General features: G+C 39.9%; 1 protein-coding gene and 1 pseudogene across 4 annotated transcripts in view; one reads left to right on the plus strand and one right to left on the minus strand.

The window, feature by feature from the left end:
* Positions 1–18,173, minus strand: part of LOC126092015 (protein arginine N-methyltransferase 9-like) — a 148,257-nt gene extending 130,084 nt beyond the window's left edge. The window contains exons 1-3 of one of the 4 annotated variants that reach the window (XM_049907398.1): positions 17,643–18,059; positions 17,367–17,539; positions 17,077–17,203 (exon numbers count right to left, since the gene is read on the minus strand). In XM_049907398.1, the coding sequence (XP_049763355.1) occupies positions 17,077–17,203; positions 17,367–17,532 (293 nt within the window). In that variant the 5' untranslated portion in view covers positions 17,533–17,539; positions 17,643–18,059. Of the gene's footprint in view, positions 1–17,076; positions 17,204–17,366; positions 17,540–17,642; positions 18,071–18,090 lie in introns of those variants that run through there. The other 3 variants (XM_049907399.1, XM_049907400.1, XM_049907401.1) reach the window with 3 other exon arrangements.
* On the plus strand, positions 1,243–1,360 carry LOC126093822 (5S ribosomal RNA; annotated as a pseudogene).
* Positions 18,174–18,903: the final 730 nt, after the last annotated feature.

Consider the following 18,903-nt stretch of genomic DNA (forward strand, 5'->3'; position numbering starts at 1 on the left):
AGAGTATTCGATGAGACTCAGCCACTGTTTTCTTCATACTGAAACAAAAGAGTAGCACCTCCCACAAATGACAAGAATTAGGCTTGTAAACTGACATTTTCAATCAAGAACAACTTTATGATGCAGACACAAATCGACTAATGTTTGAATGAGGTTATGTTGACTGAGGTCCAAGCTAACTGCCTGATGTCTGCGATCAGTTTCTTTTGACCGCTACTTACCGTTGTCGACACCCATCGGCAAATGGCGGAAGCAAAGTTGTACGCCTTGTAAATTGACGGATTTTAAAGAATACTGGCCACAACGTGTACTTTCTGAATCTGGAATTCCAGTGCACCTTATGTTTTTTCTTGGAACTAACTTGAACCTCAAAGCGTCACATGTAAATTATCTGGGAGAAACAGCAACAGATTAACATGGGCTTTACCTCAACTGCCACACAGTATGGGACTAATAATAACTGTTGTCAGTAACAATGTTGCTGTTGTTAATGACATTTGTTGGCCATGATTGCTTCTACAAAATAAACACAGAGATGTGAGAACCTGTTTTCACACTGTCCAAAATTTGGTGAAGTCAGTCACATTCTGCTGCTGTTTGGTATCTAAACTCATATTAACTAGATAGTTTCAGGTAAAGAAACCCTTGAAATGTTCACTAACGAAACATAGCAGTTTCTTGTTAATGGATGAAAGATTTCACTCTCAGGTTTTTTAAAAAGTTATGTCGTTATCACCTTTTCACTTTCTGTTCTGTTCGAGACAAAAAAGTCACAAATCTCTCCGCAATAGTGCACTATAAAATATTCATTAGTGTGATAAATGCAATTTTTTTATTGAATAGTGTCTCATGTAAATTAATTTATGTTCTTACAATGAGAAGAAGGTGGGAGAAGAGAAGTAAGAGAGAAAAAAATCTAATCTACTAATAACATCAACATTATGAGATAGGGTACAATCTCAATGGACAAATGTAGCAAAAGAAATTGAACCCATCTCCAAAAAAGGTAGCATCCCAGCATTTGCCATAATGGCTCAAGGAATCTAAGGAAACATTGCTGAATGTGGACAGGACCCATGCTCTTCTTGAATACAACCGCAGGCAATTTAAGAAGCAAGCTGAGGAGAGTGACAGAGGAACTACGGCTGTAAGATTTCTATACAGGACATCTCACAATTAGAAGCAGCTGCTTTGGGCACCATGCCAAGTGCAATATTTGCATACAGTGCATATCCAAATGTAGACAACAGCCTTGCCACAGTGGATACACCGGTTCCCATGAGATCGCCAAAGTTAAGCACTGTCGAGCGTGGTCGGCACTTGGATGGGTGACCATCTAGGCCGCCATGTGCTGTTGCCATTTTTCGGGGTGCATTCAGCCTCGTGATGGCAATTGGGGAGCTACTCGACCGAATACTAGCAGCTTTGGTCAAGAATACCATCATAACGACCGGGAGAGCGGCGCCCCTCCTATCTGCATCCTGCAGTAAGGATGACTGGCGGTCAGATGGTCCCGGTAGGCCACTCGTGACCTGAAGACAGAGTGTGTATCCAAATTAGTACTGACGTTGCTGAAAGTGTATGAGGAAAAGAGGAGGAGAGCGGGACACCAAATGGTAAGTCACTTGTGTGGATAAATGTTCTAGAACTGGCCCTGAATACAACTACAATGCCTTTGCCACAGTGTCTTACTGCCCAGAAGTGGAAACAAGGTTATAGAGATTGTCTTACAGTGTTAATGTTGTTAAAGCCCAGGATAAGCACTGTTTCTCCTGCAAACCTTATGGTGATGGCTCTGTTCAAGATCACAAATCCAGAGGTGCAGGATGCAATCCTCTGGCGTTCCTAGCACTTGTTTCTTCACTTGGTACTTCTTTAACCTTTGGCAATATTGTGTTGATGTGATAACTACCAAGTTGCACCATAGTTTGAAGGCCCCATTAATCTGTAGGTCCCCCTACAACTGGCTGAGTAAGTTCACAGGTTAGAGGAAGGCTATGATGTGCCAACTACAGTAAGATCACACCTAGTAAAGCAAAAGAACCTCGGAATTAGAGGCAATGTTACCTTTTTTTAATATGGTGTCCATTGCCTTATTATGTTCCGGTCATCACCTGTGTGGTCAGTTTGATGCAGAACTATAGTCCTGTCATTCTGCAGCAAACTTCCTCATTTCAATACACATGTTGCATCCCACACCACACCTTACATGCTCGTATCTTTCCTCCAGACCCCTTCTACTAGTTTAAAGCACATGATCTCAACCATTCTCTTCCTCTGATTTGTTATATTCTTTAACAGGCATTTTTTCTCATTGAATTTCTGCATAATGTTCTCATTCCTTGCATGGTGAATCTGTCTGATCTTCAACATTATCTTCTAACATTACTTTTCAAAGGTTTCTAATGTTTTCATCACTCTTTACATCCATATTGTGCTGTGCTTGAGACATAGTTTTTCATTAAGCATTTTCTCATCTCAATGTTTATATTGTTAACAGCTTTGTGCTTTTATAAAAGGCCATTCTGCCTCATGAAATCTTGAAACTCCATTCTTGCCCATATTAAGCATTTAACCATCCTGCTTACCTGTCATGCTGCAAATACCATGCCTTTATTTTTTATCTTGTGTATGTGCATATTATAGCCATAACCATGCTAAGCAATGTCAAAAATTAGAAACAATAAGAAATATTGATTTTACTAAATCTAGATGCTACAATTACAACAAATATGGTCAAAGTGTAAACAATATTATGGAAAGGATAGATTGCTACTCACCATTTAGAGGAGATAATGAGTCATAGACAGGTACAACGAAAAGACATTACATTTAAGCTTTTGGCCAAAAGGTCTTCTTCCGAAGTAGGAATACTTTGGAAGAAGGCCTTTTGGCTGAAAGCTTAAATACGTGGTAGCCTTTTCGTTGTGCATGTATGCGACTGAACGCCTCCGCTATATGATGAATAGCAATCAATCCTTTTCATAATATTGTTGCCATTCCATCCTGGACGTTCCACTGTTTGATAGCCAAAGTCTTAAGTGTTCCTGAATATTATAGTTTCATCTATAATGTTATTGGCCAATATAGTAGAGTCACAAAACCAACCAGGGCATCCTCAAAACAGAGCACAACATGAATATGTCTGCCTTGGACTAGACCAATATGACCAACAGGAGCAATGCAACTTGTTTGAGGGTAACCTGGTATTCTCTACAAATCGCATGTTTCACAAGCAGCTATACCTTTACAAACAACAAGTTAAAATGGAATCATGATAGGGATAACCCAATCAAGAAGCTCAGTTCACTGTGTTACTACCTTAGAACAGGGGTTCCCAAACTTTTCCTCTAACAGAACACTTCCACAATCGTGGTACTTTGATGGGACACCTTGTTTATTTAGAAGGTTAATATTTCATCATCATCATCATCATTTAAGACTGATTATGCCTCTCAGCGTTCAGTCTGGAGCATAGCCCCCCTTATACAGTTCCTCCATGATCCCCTATTCAGTGCTACCATTGGTGCCTCTTCTGATGTTAAACCTATTACTTCAAAATCATTCTTAACCGAATCCAGGTACCTTCTCCTGGGTCTACCCCGACTCCTCCTACCCTCTACTGCTGAATCCATGAGTCTCTTGGGTAACCTTGCTTCTCCCATGCGTGTAACATGACCCCACCATCTAAGCCTGTTCGCCCTGACTGCTACATCTATAGAGTTCATTCCCAGTTTTTCTTTGATTTCCTCATTGTGGACACCCTCCTGCCATTGTTCCCATCTACTAGTACCTGCAATCATCCTAGCTACTTTCATATGCGTAACCTCAACCTTGTTGATAAGGTAACCTGAATCCACCCAGCTTTCGCTCCCATACAACAAAGTTGGTCGAAAGATCGAATGGTGCACAGATAACTTAGTCTTGGTACTGACTTCCTTCTTGCAGAAGAGAGTAGATCGTAGCTGAGCGCTCACTGCATTAGCTTTGCTACACCTCGCTTCCAGTTCTTTCACTATGTTGCCATCCTGTGAGAATATGCATCCTAAGTACTTGAAACCGTCCACCTGTTCTAACTTTGTTCCTCCTATTTGGCACTCAATCCGTTTATATTTCTTTCCCACTGACATTACTTTCATTTTGGAGATGCTAATCTTCATACTATAGTCCTTACATTTCTGATCTAGCTCTGAAATATTACTTTGCAAACTTTCAATCGAATCTGCCACCACAACTAAGTCATCCGCATATGCAAGACTGCTTATTTTGTGTTCACATATCTTAATCTCACCCAGCCAGTCTATTGTTTTCAACATATGATCTATAAATAATATGAACAACAGTGGAGACAGGTTGCAGCCTTGTCTTACCCCTGAAACTACTCTGAACCATGAACTCAATTTACCGTCAACTCTAACTGCTGCCTGACTATCCATGTAAAGACCTTTAATTGCTTGCAAAAGTTTGCCTCCTATTCCATAATCTTGTAGAACAGACAATAACTTCCTCCTAGGAACCCGGTCATATGCCTTTTCTAGATCTATAAAGCATAGATACAATTCCCTGTTCCACTCATAACACTTCTCCATTATTTGCCGTAAGCTAAAGATCTGGTCCTGACAACCTCTAAGAGGCCTAAACCCACACTGATTTTCATCCAATTGGTCCTCAACTAATACTCGCACTTTCCTTTCAACAATACCTGAGAAGATTTTACCCACAACGCTGATTAAAGAGATACCTCTGTAGTTGTTACAATCTTTTCTGTTTCCATGTTTAAAGATTGGTGTGATTACTGCTTTTGTCCAGTCTGATGGAACCTGTCCCGACTCCCAGGCCATTTCAATTATCCTGTGTAGCCATTTAAGACCTGACATTCCACTGTATTTGATGAGTTCCGACTTAATTTCATCCACCCCAGCCGCTTTATTGCACTGCAATCTATTGACCATTTTTTCCACTTCCTCAAATGTGATCCTATTTCCATCATCATTCCTATCCCATTCTACCTCGAAATCTGAAACATTACTGATCGTATTTTCACCTACATTGAGCAACTCTTCAAAATATTCCCTCCATCTGCCCAAGGCATCCACAGGATTCACCAGCAGTTTTCCTGACCTGTCCAAAATGCTTGTCATTTCCTTCTTACCTCCCTTTCGAAGATTGCTAATTACACTCCAGAATGGTTTTCCAGCAGCTTGACCCATAGTCTCCAACCTGTTTCCAAAGTCTTCCCACGATTTCTTCTTGGATGCTGCAATTATCTGTTTGGCTTTGTTTCTTTCTTCAACATAACTTTCTCTGTCTACCTGGGTTCTAGTATGTAGCCATTTTTGATACGCCTTCTTTTTCCTTTTACAGGCTGCCTTGACTGTATCATTCCACCAAGCTGTTTGCTTTATTCTACTTTTACACACTACTGTTCCAAGACATTCTTTAGCCACTTCTAGTACTGTGTCCCTGTACCTTGTCCATTCCTTTTCCAATGACTGTAATTGACTACATTCAACTAACTGGTACCTTTCTGAGATCGCTGTTATGTACTGGTGCCTGATTTCCTTATCCTGAAGTTGCTCCACCCTTATCCTCCTACATATGGACCTGACCTTCTGCATGTTCGGCCTCACAATCCCAATTTCACTGCAGATTAAATAATGATCAGTGTCATCAAAGAATCCCCTGAATACACGTGTGCCCCTCACAGCCTTCCTGAATTCCTGATCTGTTATTATATAGTCAATGACACATCTGGTTCCCCTGCCTTCCCAAGTATACCGGTGAATGTTCTTATGTTTAAAATAGGAGTTTGTGATTACTAAGCCCATACTGGCACAGAAATCCAAGAGTTGTTTCCCGTTCCTGTTGGCCTCCATATCCTCTCCAAATTTACCCATACCCTTTTCATACCCTTCTGTTCGATTTCCAATCCTCGTGTTACAATGCGAATATACTGACACAATCCTAATTTTCTTGCTAGACACTGTCAAATCTATCCACATCAGTCGTTCGTTTACATACCTTATTGCAGCTACGCTGGGTTCCATTTTTTTCCTAATGTAAAGCCCTACACCCCATTGTGCTATTCCTGCTTTGACTCCTGACAGGTAGACCTTGTATTCTCCCACTTCCTCTTCTTTCTCACCCCTTACCCGAATGTCACTAACAGCTAAAACGTCCAGCCCCATCTTACTTGCAGCCTCTGCCAGCTCTACCTTCTTCCCAGAGTAGCCCCCATTGATATTAATAGCTCCCCATCTCATTACCATTTGTTTGCCAAGTCGTATCTTAGGAGTCCCTGGTTTGTCAGTTAGAGGTGGGACTCCATCACCTCCAAAGGTCCGAGGCATTTTGCTCTGATTGTTGCCAGCATCATATTTAAAGTACCAGGGAAGCAGGTTGCTAGCCTTACTTGCCCCGAGTCCCATTGGGTTTTACCCCTAACAGCTGAGGGACTAACCGGTGGATTTGATAGTCTTTGCCGTATGAGCACAAAGGTGACCACGACTCAGAATATGTCCGAGATGCCCAGCCTTATTCCAAAGTAACTGGTATCCCGACTGTCGGGACCACTTACTTGGCCACTCATACGTTGCCCATGGTTCATGAACTAGGACATGACTACAGGAACCCACACCATGAACCACATTAATATTTTTTTAAAAAAATGAGAAAACTTGTTTTATTCAGTGGTTACTTCAATTTTTAATCATAACTAATAACACGGAAATTGTATAAAACTTTGTTTTAAAAAAAAGAAAAAATGTCAAAAGATAAAAAAGAAAAAAAAAAACACCATGTTATTAACAGTTTTTGCAGAGCAATTATTCACTTCTCATGGAATACCAGTGTTCTGCAGAGCATAGTTTGAGAAGCCCTGCCTCAAAAGTATCTCTCATCGTGTTCACCTACAAACAAGAGCAATGGCTATTCCACACATTTTCATTCTCTGTTGTCTTGTGGAATTATCTTCTAGACTTTGTCCACAGTTTAGAAAGGAGATATGTACTCTGTTGGTAAGATATACAAGCTCCTGCTTAACATAAAGCAAAAAACTGGGAATCCTTACCAATTAAAAACATACCACATTAGTTACTCTTCTTACAAATTGTCTGGACATTTAGATTATAGGACTGAAAAGCTATATTAGCTACATGGTAAGCATCAGTGTTTTATGTAAAGCTGTATGACAAGTGGTAGTGTAAAAAATATTTTCTTTGAAAAATACTATTGCAATTAAGTACACATTGAGCTACTAACAGCAGGTGAACAGCAGCTACATAGTAAAACAGAGGTGGCAGCAGCATTTTTCAAAGTACAGCTTCCTTACTGATACACTTGAGCAATATCGTGATAGTTCTTTTAATTAAAATTCACTTGTCTCATAATATACAGATGCCAATCATTTGATTAGAGCATATGAGACATGTCAAAAAAAAAAAAAAAAGAAAAGGTAGGTAAACAACTTCACTGATGTGAAACTATGGGTAAAATTACAGGGAAGTAAGCTCACAGGACTAATTTTTTGTCACCTCATTGCGCACGCACAGATCAAGCATTAAGCTTTTGCAGATGGCGCAGTTACCGAGTCACATGCCCTACTGTGAGTGCACTGACTCTACCTGAGTATAAGGCAGTAGTGATCAGTGGACACTGTACATAAACATGGGTAAATGAAAAACGTGACAGTGGTAAAATGGAGCAACTATGTTGGGCCCTGCCCATAGCCATACAGTGTGTGAAGTTGTTACATTTTACAAAATTATTAAGGCTTTCGTGGCCACTTGTTGACAAACTGCCTATTGGCTTCTGTCTCGGGTTCTTCGGCCGACGTTCATCTAATGATTTTTCATTTTATCAAAGCTTCACCCTCCATTGCCGGTGGTGAACTGGAGGCGAGCTCACGGCCACAGACTATATGTACCTGGCGCGCCATCCATGTGCACATGCGGAAAAGTTTATGTCGGAATGACTGGACGATCCATTAACACCAGGATCAAAGAGCATAAGCGACATTGCAGGTTGGGGCAGGTGGAGAAATCGGCCGTGGCAGAGCACGCACTGAATGAGACCGACCACGTAATAAAATTCGCCGACACGGAAGTTCTGGCTGTAGAGAAGCACTATCACACGCGCTTGTTCAGAGAAGCTGTAGAAATCCAAAAACACGCGAACAGTTTCAACAAGAAAGAGGAAAGCCTTAAGGTAAACGGATCCTGGCTTCCCGTACTGCAGCGAACGACCGTCGCAGGTTGCAAGAGGAGAACCGCACCGGAAATGACCGTGGAGAAGCCCTCGGACGTTGGCGCGCCAGGTACATATAGTCTGCGGCCACGAGCTCGCCTCCAGTTCACCACCGGCAATGGAGGGTGAAGCTTTGACAATGCCAGCCACTCATGCTGGCGAAACGTCAGAAAAATCATTAGATGAACGTCGGCCGAAGAACCCGAGACAGAAGCCAATAGGCAGTTTGTTACATTTTGCTGGTGTTTCAAGGTGAACTGTTCAACGTGTCTACAAGTAGTTGTGTAACACACCTGGTTACGAAACAAGTTGTCAGAACTGCGGTCAGAAAAATATCCCGACTGAGAGGGAGCAGAAATGCATTTCACGGTCCATGAATCAAAATTGCTTCCAAACCTGACAGATATTGCTGCAGGTGGTGAATGAAGGTCCATCCCAGTCTGTTAGCAAGAGAACATTGTGACGGGAACTGCTTGCGACAAATATTTGGAGTCGGTCACCTCACAAGAGCCCATTGTTCACTGGGCTATAGAATATCTGACTGGCTGTCTGATCATTCCCCCACCCTATTACATCTCAACTGGCCTGCAAAATCACCTGACTTGAACACCATAGACCATCTGTGGGATATGTTGGAACAGGTAAAATACAAACATCAGTACACCCACAAACTGGTGGAACTGAGTGATCAAGTCCTCGGTGAGTGACTTAATCTGAATGCAAAGTAACAGCACAACCTTGAAGATCCACTTCCTAAAAGAAACAGGTGGTTGTAAAGTCCTGGGATGGGATTACATGGTATTAAATGAGGCTTGTAATGATTTCTGTAGCAGTGACTAAGTTTTCGTCTGGTGAGCTTATTCACTGTTAATACAGTATTCAGATTTAAGTTTCTGTATTTTTTGTTTTCTTTCGTTCATGTGTACCTCGACTCATTCTAAATACATAAAGTTCCTGCTTCTTGATGGGATCTACAGCACATGATGAATGAAAAAATTGTGGATACACTGTGTGAACATGTAACATTGCATGCAAAAAGTATTAAGTATATAAAACAAACTGAAATGCATTTTGATATCTTAAAACCGGCAGTCTATTCTAGTGGTCTATTTACCCTTTTCATAATATTTCCCACTTCAGTTATCCTTTGGCTGTCCATCCTTGTAGAAGCTAAGCTATTTCCTGTAAATGGGTCATTCCATGTCGAGTCACCTCAGAAAAGTAAAATTTTCATTTCAAGTAACTCTGATTGTTATCAAATTTGGTGTGTTCTTTACACATATCGATATAATGAAAAACACCAAATTTCAGAATTGTAGCTTATAAACACCAGAAGTATTTGCCTCCCAAGGTCCTGAAAATTCGACAAACACTGCAGGCGATAACAGCTTTAACTCCTGTTCTGATGGAGACAGAAATGTGAAATGGGTAATCTGGGAAAGGGCTGGGAACAAGCTTTCAAATGATGTGCAACATGACCACATTCAAACAATGCTCACAATTAAGGTAAGTGATCTTGACCTTTGGTTTTAAATATCTTGAAATGTGTCACCTCCAACATTACTGGCAAAAATATATTTACTTCTTCATTGTACACTAAACAACAAGTTTAAAATCAAATTGGGATGACACTAGGACACACTAACTGATATGCACAGCTGTGTGATACAATTAAGTAATACAAATTGTATGAAGACTGCAGCAAAATGACTTAAATTACTGAAAAATGTGTTAACTGTTAAAAAGGTGTTGTAATACATAAAATGTAACACGGTGAACAAGCCAATTGCAAGCATTCTTATATAACCAATAATGTGGCAAGGCCACCCAAATGTTATTAAGTCATGTTACCTGAAAGTAAGTGACAAGATATGAAATCGTGTCAGTGAAGTGTTTGCTTCCAAAGCTTGGATGGCAATGTTGATGCTCCATGTATGGGGTAAGTTGTAGCAAAAGGTGTCATGACTATACAAATGTATCAGATGAAGGTGGAGTTTGAAAGAATCATGTATTGCTGTAATCCCTTGAGGGGCAATGGACACAATAGATACAAGGAAAGCCTACATTAAGTCGAAATGCAGATGGTTTATGCAATCAGTTGCATAACGACAGACCACAAATGTGTGAACAATGTAGAAAATAATTAACACAGAAGAAGGGCATTTGGGTTAAACAACTACATTGAAATAGATATGAATCACAAACCTGCACAGCTCCTCTGATGATTTACACACATTAGTAGCCCCAAATATTGCTTTATTGTATTAAATAACAGTCTGGTATCTTCTGGTGAGCCTCCAATGAAAACGAAGAGACTTGAGAGAGGAAACATAAACACAAAAAAAGTTTGAGAAAGTGCATGTTGTATTCCAAAGTAAATATATATTCAATGTGGTAGAAAGTACAGAGGGTGAAACAAATGTGGGCTCTGAAATTATAATGCAACTGAAAGAGAAATTCAGTACTAGCGACACAAGCTGTAAGAACATGCTGACACTTCTTCCGAAAAGATGGACCACTCAAAGGATTGAAACTGAATTTGGAGCCTCAATCTATTTAGAGAGAAAAGCAAAACAATTAGTCAAAGAACGTCATATCATCGCCATTCCTAATATGATACCTAGACGCGTTGTTGGTGAACACACTGTGAACCGTGTGATAAAATTCTATAACAGGGAAGATATAAGCTTGTGATGGCCTGAGACGAAGGATTTTGTGTGTCAAGAAAAATGGTTCCAGGATTCGTAAACAAAAACAACTGGTGTCTGGAAATTGGAATATGGTGAACATCCAGGATTAATACAATTATCCATATTCCGCCAGTTACGATCCAGCGTGTGCGCTCTCTCTCTCTCTCTCACACACACACACACACACACACACACACACACACACACCGGTATATATTTCCTCCACCAAAATGTGATGCTCATGTAGGAAAGTTCCTGACTGAAAGAGTTGACACATAATGCAGACTCAACATGTACAAACACTATCTTGCTCAGATCATTTGTAATACCACACAGCCAAAATGTTATACAACGTATGAGAACTGTCCACATACGCAGCCTTTCATGAGATACCTAGGAAGAGTTGTTTGACGAAAATGGAATTGATGACGTAACACACAAACTGTGGACATCTAAATCTCTGGACATGTCCATGTTCTGTGGAAGACTTCTTGAAAAACCTCGGCAATAAATTAAAAAAAACTCTTGTTGCTCTCCTTCATAGTCATCAAAGTCTTAACATCTACAACACTTGAAAGAGGCACTTTGTCACAATGAATATTTTGTTGTATGTGATTTAGCAGAAAATTGTTCAATTGTCCTGCAGGATGAGGTACAGTGGTGCCACTGGAGCAGGGCACAGGCCACCACTCATCCGTTTGTTATTATAGATGGCCAGCAACCTGTGCAATTGATCACATATCATTTGTTACCATATCAGAAAACCTTAAACATGCCACTGTGAATGTTAGTCTTTTGCGTCATTTGACTGACTTCGTGATATCCTATTTCCATAGAACACCCAAGTACATTTATTAATTCCCAGATGGCACTGCAGTCCAATGTACGAACTGCGAGAGTTTTGCAACCATATCTTTTCATCAGAGTGATTGTAAGAAGTGGCACTTCTCTGCCACATCACTTGACAAAGGACCATGTGATGGTATTGCTGCTACCATCCAGAGACTTACTTCCCATGCCACTCTGCAGTATATCTACAACTCTCACATAATGAGAAATCCAGACAGTGTTTGATAGGTGTACCAATTGCTTTGCTGGTGTAATTCACTGTACATGTGGGTTCCTCGATAGTAAGTTTTTATTATGTAATTTTATGATATGATTTATCCTCATTTAGTCATAAATGGTGATCTTTGTTGTCTGTACTCTTATACTTTTCTATCATGCTATGTATGTTTCCATAAACAGGGACCTGTAGAGGATGCTTTTTGGCATCAAAACTGGTACCATGTTTTGAATAAAAAACACTGGATTACAATATAGCTGTTGGTTTCAGTTATCACTATTTGAGTACTTCATGACAGGCTGCTGCCCCATGGTCCTTGGTAGATTACCAGACATTTTTATATGTCTTTTTTGCATCGATTTGCACTTGATGGCACTAACACATTAGAATATCTATGAATTTTTGCTAGTATACGATAATTGAAGCCAACATTGGATCTCTGTGAGTAACTGCACTTTAATTATAACCACCTAGTGTCATATTTTATGTCACTGAAGGTCAGATGTCGTAGTCTGTTACCTTGCATATTCCAAATGTTTGTTAATTGCCTGTTCACCTTGCTGCCTTACTGTGTGTTGCTACTACACCAACCTTTTTAACAATTAATATGCTTTTCAGAGCTTTATGACATTTTGTTGCAGTCTGTTACAATCTGTATTGTTTTATTGTATCAAATATTAATTGGTATATCCTAATGTCAGCCCAATTTCATTTTTTACTATGTTGTGTAATGAACATCAAGATGGAGATATATATACATATATTGTCTGCAGCATTTGTCGAATTCGACATTTTTTCAGAATTTTGTGTGGCTATAACTTTTGTTGTACTTGTGCTGCCATTCTGAAATTTAGCATTTTTCATTCTCTAATCGCATGCGATGAAGACACCAAATGTGATGAAAATCAGTGATGGTCATTTTGCAGCTGTGTTGGTTTGACATGGAATGACTCAAATATGTATAATGTTCTACAATACGACAAATTTTGCTATCATTTGTAGCTGTTCTCAGCTCACTGTTGACTTGGTACTTACCAAGTGATTTTCATTTTCATAGTTTGATTACTTGGGAAGCTCTTTATGCCTAAAATAAGAGTACATCGTTTCAAAGCTGTTTCAGTTAAGGGCCTTGCAAGTTCATCTAACTGTTTATTAATGTAGAAGATGGACCCCCTCTTCTTTCCAAAATTGCCTTCTTTTTGTTCAACAATAAAAAGAAAATTCATAGCAGGATGTAATTTACTTGTGTTTACTTCATTAACCTCACAAACTTTTTCAGACATACAAATCACCTGAGCACTTCCAGTTGGTTAGCTGTGAACAAACTCCAAGCCACTCAAATTACAGGGAGTGTTTTTGGCTGAATTTATAGGCTTCATAGGAATCCCACATGAACCTTGGAAAATAAAGATCAATTCAGACAGGACCCTGCATTATTTGGATAAGCCAGATATAATCAGGGTGTTTCAAGTGCCCCAGAGGTTGCTCATTGATTGTTCCATTATAACAGCCACAGGTCGACAATGCTCATCTCCCTCTAATATATGTAGTTACACTGCAAACTAACCACTTTCATACGTGTGAGGGCTACCGGTAAAGTAATCTCCATTAGGCTTTACATAACATACTGGATTTATTAGAGCAAATTTATTAGAAATTTAATATTACTTATTCATGTAATTGCAAATCGGGGAGAGAGGGTGTGCTGTGTAAAGCAGATGAGAAGAACTAAGAAGAGGATAGGGAGGGCCAAAGAGAATGGTGGATGATGGGAGGCTATAGAGAAGGGTTATAGAGCAGGGAGGTGCAGCAAAAATAGATAAAAGACTTGGACAGGGAAGAAAATGCATTTGTAGCATTTGCCTCTTATTTCTAAACTCATGCTCATAAATTAAGGATAACTACAGAATGTGGTGCCACACAATGTGGCACTACCCAAAACTGGCGCTAATAGCATAGGCACATAGGGAACACACACGACAGATCTGTAAGTCCACGGTATTGGTGATAAGTTGAGAAAACTGTCCCGAAACACATGTGCTACAAAACACCACTGTTTCCTGCACATGTACTCTGACGTCAATATGGGATATGGTCACCATGCACACGTACACAGGCTGCACAACAGGTTGGCCTACTCTGGATCAGGTGGTCGGGCAGCTGCTGGGGTATAGCCTCCCATTCTTGCACCAGTGCCTGTTGGAGCTCCTGAAGCGTCCTAGAGGTGTGAAGACGTGCAGCGATACATAGACAGAGAGCACCCCTGACGTGCTCGATGGGGTTTAGATCTGGAGAACAGGCAGGCCACTCCATTCGCCTGATACCTTCTGTTTCAAGGTACTCCTCCACAGTGGCAGCTCGGTGGGGCAGTGCGTTATCATCCATCAGGAGGAAGGTGGGACCCACTGCACCCCTGAAAGGTGGACATACTGGTGCAAAATGACATCCCGCTAAACCTGACCTGTTACAGTTCCCCTGTCAGAGACATGCAGGGGTGTACGTGCACCAATCATAATCCCCCCTACACCAACAAACCACGACCTCCATACAGGTCCCTTTCAAGGACATTAAGGGGTTGGTATCTGGTTCAAAACCCGGTGAGAATCACTGTTCAGGCTACACCTGGACTCGTCCATGTACATAACCTAGGACCACTGTTCCCATGACCATGTACTGTGTTCCTGACAACAGGGTTTACGAGCTCTCCTGCGACCAGGGGTCAGTGGTATGCACCTTGCAAGTCTCCGGGCAAATAAACCATGTCTGTTCAGTTGTCTATACAGTGTGTGTCTGGAGACAACTGTTTAAGTGGCTGCAGTAAGGTCCCAAGCAAGGCTACCTGCAGTACTCCTTGGCCGTCCGCAGGCACTGATGGTGAGATATCGGTATTCTTGTGGTGTTGTACACTGTGGACGCCCCGTACTGTAGTGCCTAGACACGTTTCCTGTCTGCTGGAATCGTTGCCCTAAGCTTGAGATCACACTTTGTGGCACATGGAGGGCCCGTGCTACGGCCTGCTGTGTTTGACTAACCTCCAGTCGCCATAGTATTCTAACCATCATAACGTCATCAATGTGTGTTCTTTGAGCCATTTTCAACACACAGTCGCCATTAGCACTTCTAAAAACGTCTACACACTTACTCGCTGTACCGTACTCTGACATGCACCAACACACCTTTGCGTATGTGGACTGCTGCCAGCGCCACCGTGCGATGACTGCAGGTCAAATGCACCGCATGGTTATACCCCGAGGTGATTTAAACCTGCAAACTGCCCACCAGAGCGTTGTTTCACCATGTATCAGTATTATCCTTAATTTACGAGCATGAGTTTATATCTGCATCATGAATGGTTACCTTCACTTTACCCCCCCACCCTTAAAAAAAAAAGAGTCAGTCCTATAACTCTCCCTCTATTGTATTACTAACATTCATCATTTACATTCATCATTAAACTGTCACACCAGAAACACTATATGTAACAAACTAAAACACAAATAATATTCCAGTTCATTACTTGTGTTTTAATTGTGTTAAAAACACATCTTGTAACAGGATACAAATTTTATATGTTAAATTATCAGAAATGTTCCAAATATACATGGTTACAGTGTGTTCAGTGAAAAATTTCCCATACTGTTGCAGAGAGCTAATATAGTCAACTGTGAAATTAAATATTTACTAATATTTAAAAGACAATGTAAGTCCTATGTAAATTTACAATCAGTACAGAGAAAAACAAATGTGATACTCAACTCTGTATTAGTATGTTTGCCTCTAGCATTTCACACTTAATATGAAGAAAACTAAGAAACACAAACACAACATACAGCAAAACAAGAACAAAGTAGTTTATCTACGTTCTAAATTCTGACACTAAGATCAAATATTGCTGGACAGTTATTCACAATAAATGCTTCTCACTCCACTTTTTAAAGTGGTTCTTTATGTTCTTTTGGTAAAGCAGTCTTATCCTTGCATCATTGTTACTTTTGCAGTTTAAGGGCAAAACTAAGTTAGATAGGAATGATAATATTAAGTACAACCAACTCCACTGTATTTTCATAACATACTGTACAGTCAGTCATTTGTATACTACCCATTACATCCACAAACATTAATATGGATGCAATGAACTTGATAGTGTTCATGTACTCTTCCCTACAACAAGTTTGTGACCTTTAAAATATTGAACAGAGAAAAAAAAGGGGGGGCATTGTAACTAAAGCACAACAGTTGGAAAAGACACTGTGTGTTTATTCATCTGTAAACTTTCAAAACGATTTTGTTTTTCAAATAAGTGAATGATTGTCTCATTATACCATATTTCAATATGTGACGACAGTTCTGGCAAAATACTTCTCGGTACACTGAATGAGTATATTTCATGTGGTGACCAGTGCGCCAGATTTTGCAACCTTGCAGTTACTGTATGCACAACAAGTGGAGTGAAACCCAAGCAACTGCCACCACTTTCTGAACTACTGCCATTCCAGTATACTACAGGATAACCCAGTAGAATACCAATCAGTGTAGGTACACACCATTCACACTCTATGCTTAAGAACATGACAGGGAACCCATCATTTTTTGTTGTAATTAAGAATTTCTCAATGTTTCTCACAACTTCCATGACCATACTGTCTATGGTATTGTATACAAGTGTGCCAGGCTTAATGATAACAGGTGTTTTAAGATCTTCTCTTACATCTACAAAATAAAAGCTCTGTTTTCTATTAACAATTTCTTTGGCATTCTTTAAGACATTTTTTGTACTGATTATGAAGCACTCCTGAGCACAGCACAATACATGTACATCTGCTTGTAACAGACTATGATGCTTTAACTTTGCTACAACCTGGGATATAAGAACAGGATCAACAGCACTACCAATATCCCATAAAAACCCTGTTTTAAGATTCTGATTTATTGTTTCCAGGCTTAAGAAAATTTTTGCAAAGTATTTCCAAAATATTTTACCAAAATGTTCCGAAAACACTTGCTTCCACTGATCAAAGACTTCCATATTTTACACATCCAACCTCATCCAATGAACATTAAGAGCTAATTTCTCACCTGTATAAATGAGCACCAAGGTTATTTAAAACAGCGTCATTGTCCCCAAATATCTCCAATGCCTGTTCATAACAGTTGAATAAATCTGTATATCGGTTTTGTGATTCAAGAATATTGCCCCATGAGCCTAAAATTAACAGAAACCATTAACTATCAAATGCTATAATCTAATTTTTCGCTACCTGTTACAAAATATTCAGTCTACAATTAAATTCTGTAACTTCTCATGACACGCACACATTACTAGAAACATCTCAAAAATAAATTATTTTGTTTAAAAATCAATTTACATAGACATAATGAAAACTGCTCTTTGAGTTCCGCTTTCCACTGAGGATTGAGTTTCAATGCAACAAGGAAATGAGCAAATGCTCTGCCAAAATTCTGCTTCTGAAAGTACAATTCAGCTTGCTGCCGGGATCTGCAGGCAACTTCCCTCCAAGCTTCTGGTTTCATTATTTTTCTAGAGCGTTGAAACGGAAAGAAACGTTAGTTGTGACGCTGTTTAATGTGGAATATTTGACAATTAGTTTTTTTTCACTGTGGACGAACTTAAATACACAAACATTGCCAACAACTGTTAGGTCATCCATATGTACAACATATTGCAACCAATCATCAATTGTCGAACTGGTGTTCATTTCTATGAAAAGCCATGTCAATATTCATCTTTCAGTGAAAGGCCTACAACACAATGCTTTTAATGAAAGTTCTTCTCGATTAAAATGGGCAAAGGAAAGAACGCTGTGACTTATTTCAGAAGAGGAAACAGAATATAAATGTTACATTGTTCTTTAAGTTTCTCTTTAATTTAGGTACCGTTCTTTCTAATTATAAAAATTCAAATAAAAATAGAAAAAAAGGTACGTGTCCGTGTCGCGAACATACGCAAGAGTAGCATCAGTTCTTTCGTTTCGACACTTCTCACTATAAAATTTGTATAAGGAAATTACATTTCACACGCAACTCGATTCCTAATACGGATTTAATACTGATTACTGTCCGTCTATTTACTTTTCACGTGTGGATCCAACCACATTTTAATATATATATCCAAGAAAAACTAATTTTTTGGATAGTCACAGCAGAAATGAACATCCCGAACTATCGAAAGTACCACAGTCTAAAGGCCCGTCCACACGCAACGATCTGTCTGCGCACATCACATCTGCGCAGACAGATCGTTGCGTGTGGACAGAAGATTTGCACCAACCTGAGGTGTGTGCAAACCTGGAAGTTGGAGTTGGAGGTTTGAGCGAAACCTCTCAAATCTGTGGGTTCAAACCACATCTGTGCAGACAAGTTGAAGCGTGTGGACAGGAGATCGCCGCAAATCTGGCGCGAAACAGCTGTTTGTTCAGTCTAGTGTTTGCATTTGTGCGCACGAGGCATTAAAATGGCTGATACTCGCCAGTTTGTAAGTGAATTCATTGAAATATATACAAACCAGCCATGTTTGTGGAAGATTAACAGTAAAGAATATGTTACCCCCAGCCGTTCATGAGTAGAAATTGCCCTTCTCATACAAGTATTTTTTCTCATAATATGAGGGGTTAAAAACTTTAAGAGATAATTATAAGTTTCGACATCCATCAGCAAATAATTTCGCCAGTCGTTAGGTTCGCCCTGCAAATCTCGCAGTAAATTTACGTGAGAAAACTGCTTTCGCTTTAGCAGCCACTGTCTACACCATTTTGACCGCTTTCTGTTTCCTGAGGTTGGTCTGAATGTTTTTTGCATCACAAGTTGCGAACACAGACCACAACAGAACTTCCTCCACTTCTATATTTCAAAATAACTGAATTAAATTTTTGACGTTTACGGTGA

The sequence above is a fragment of the Schistocerca cancellata genome, chromosome 7, assembly GCF_023864275.1.
Source record: "Schistocerca cancellata isolate TAMUIC-IGC-003103 chromosome 7, iqSchCanc2.1, whole genome shotgun sequence".
Lineage (NCBI taxonomy): Eukaryota > Metazoa > Arthropoda > Insecta > Orthoptera > Acrididae > Schistocerca > Schistocerca cancellata.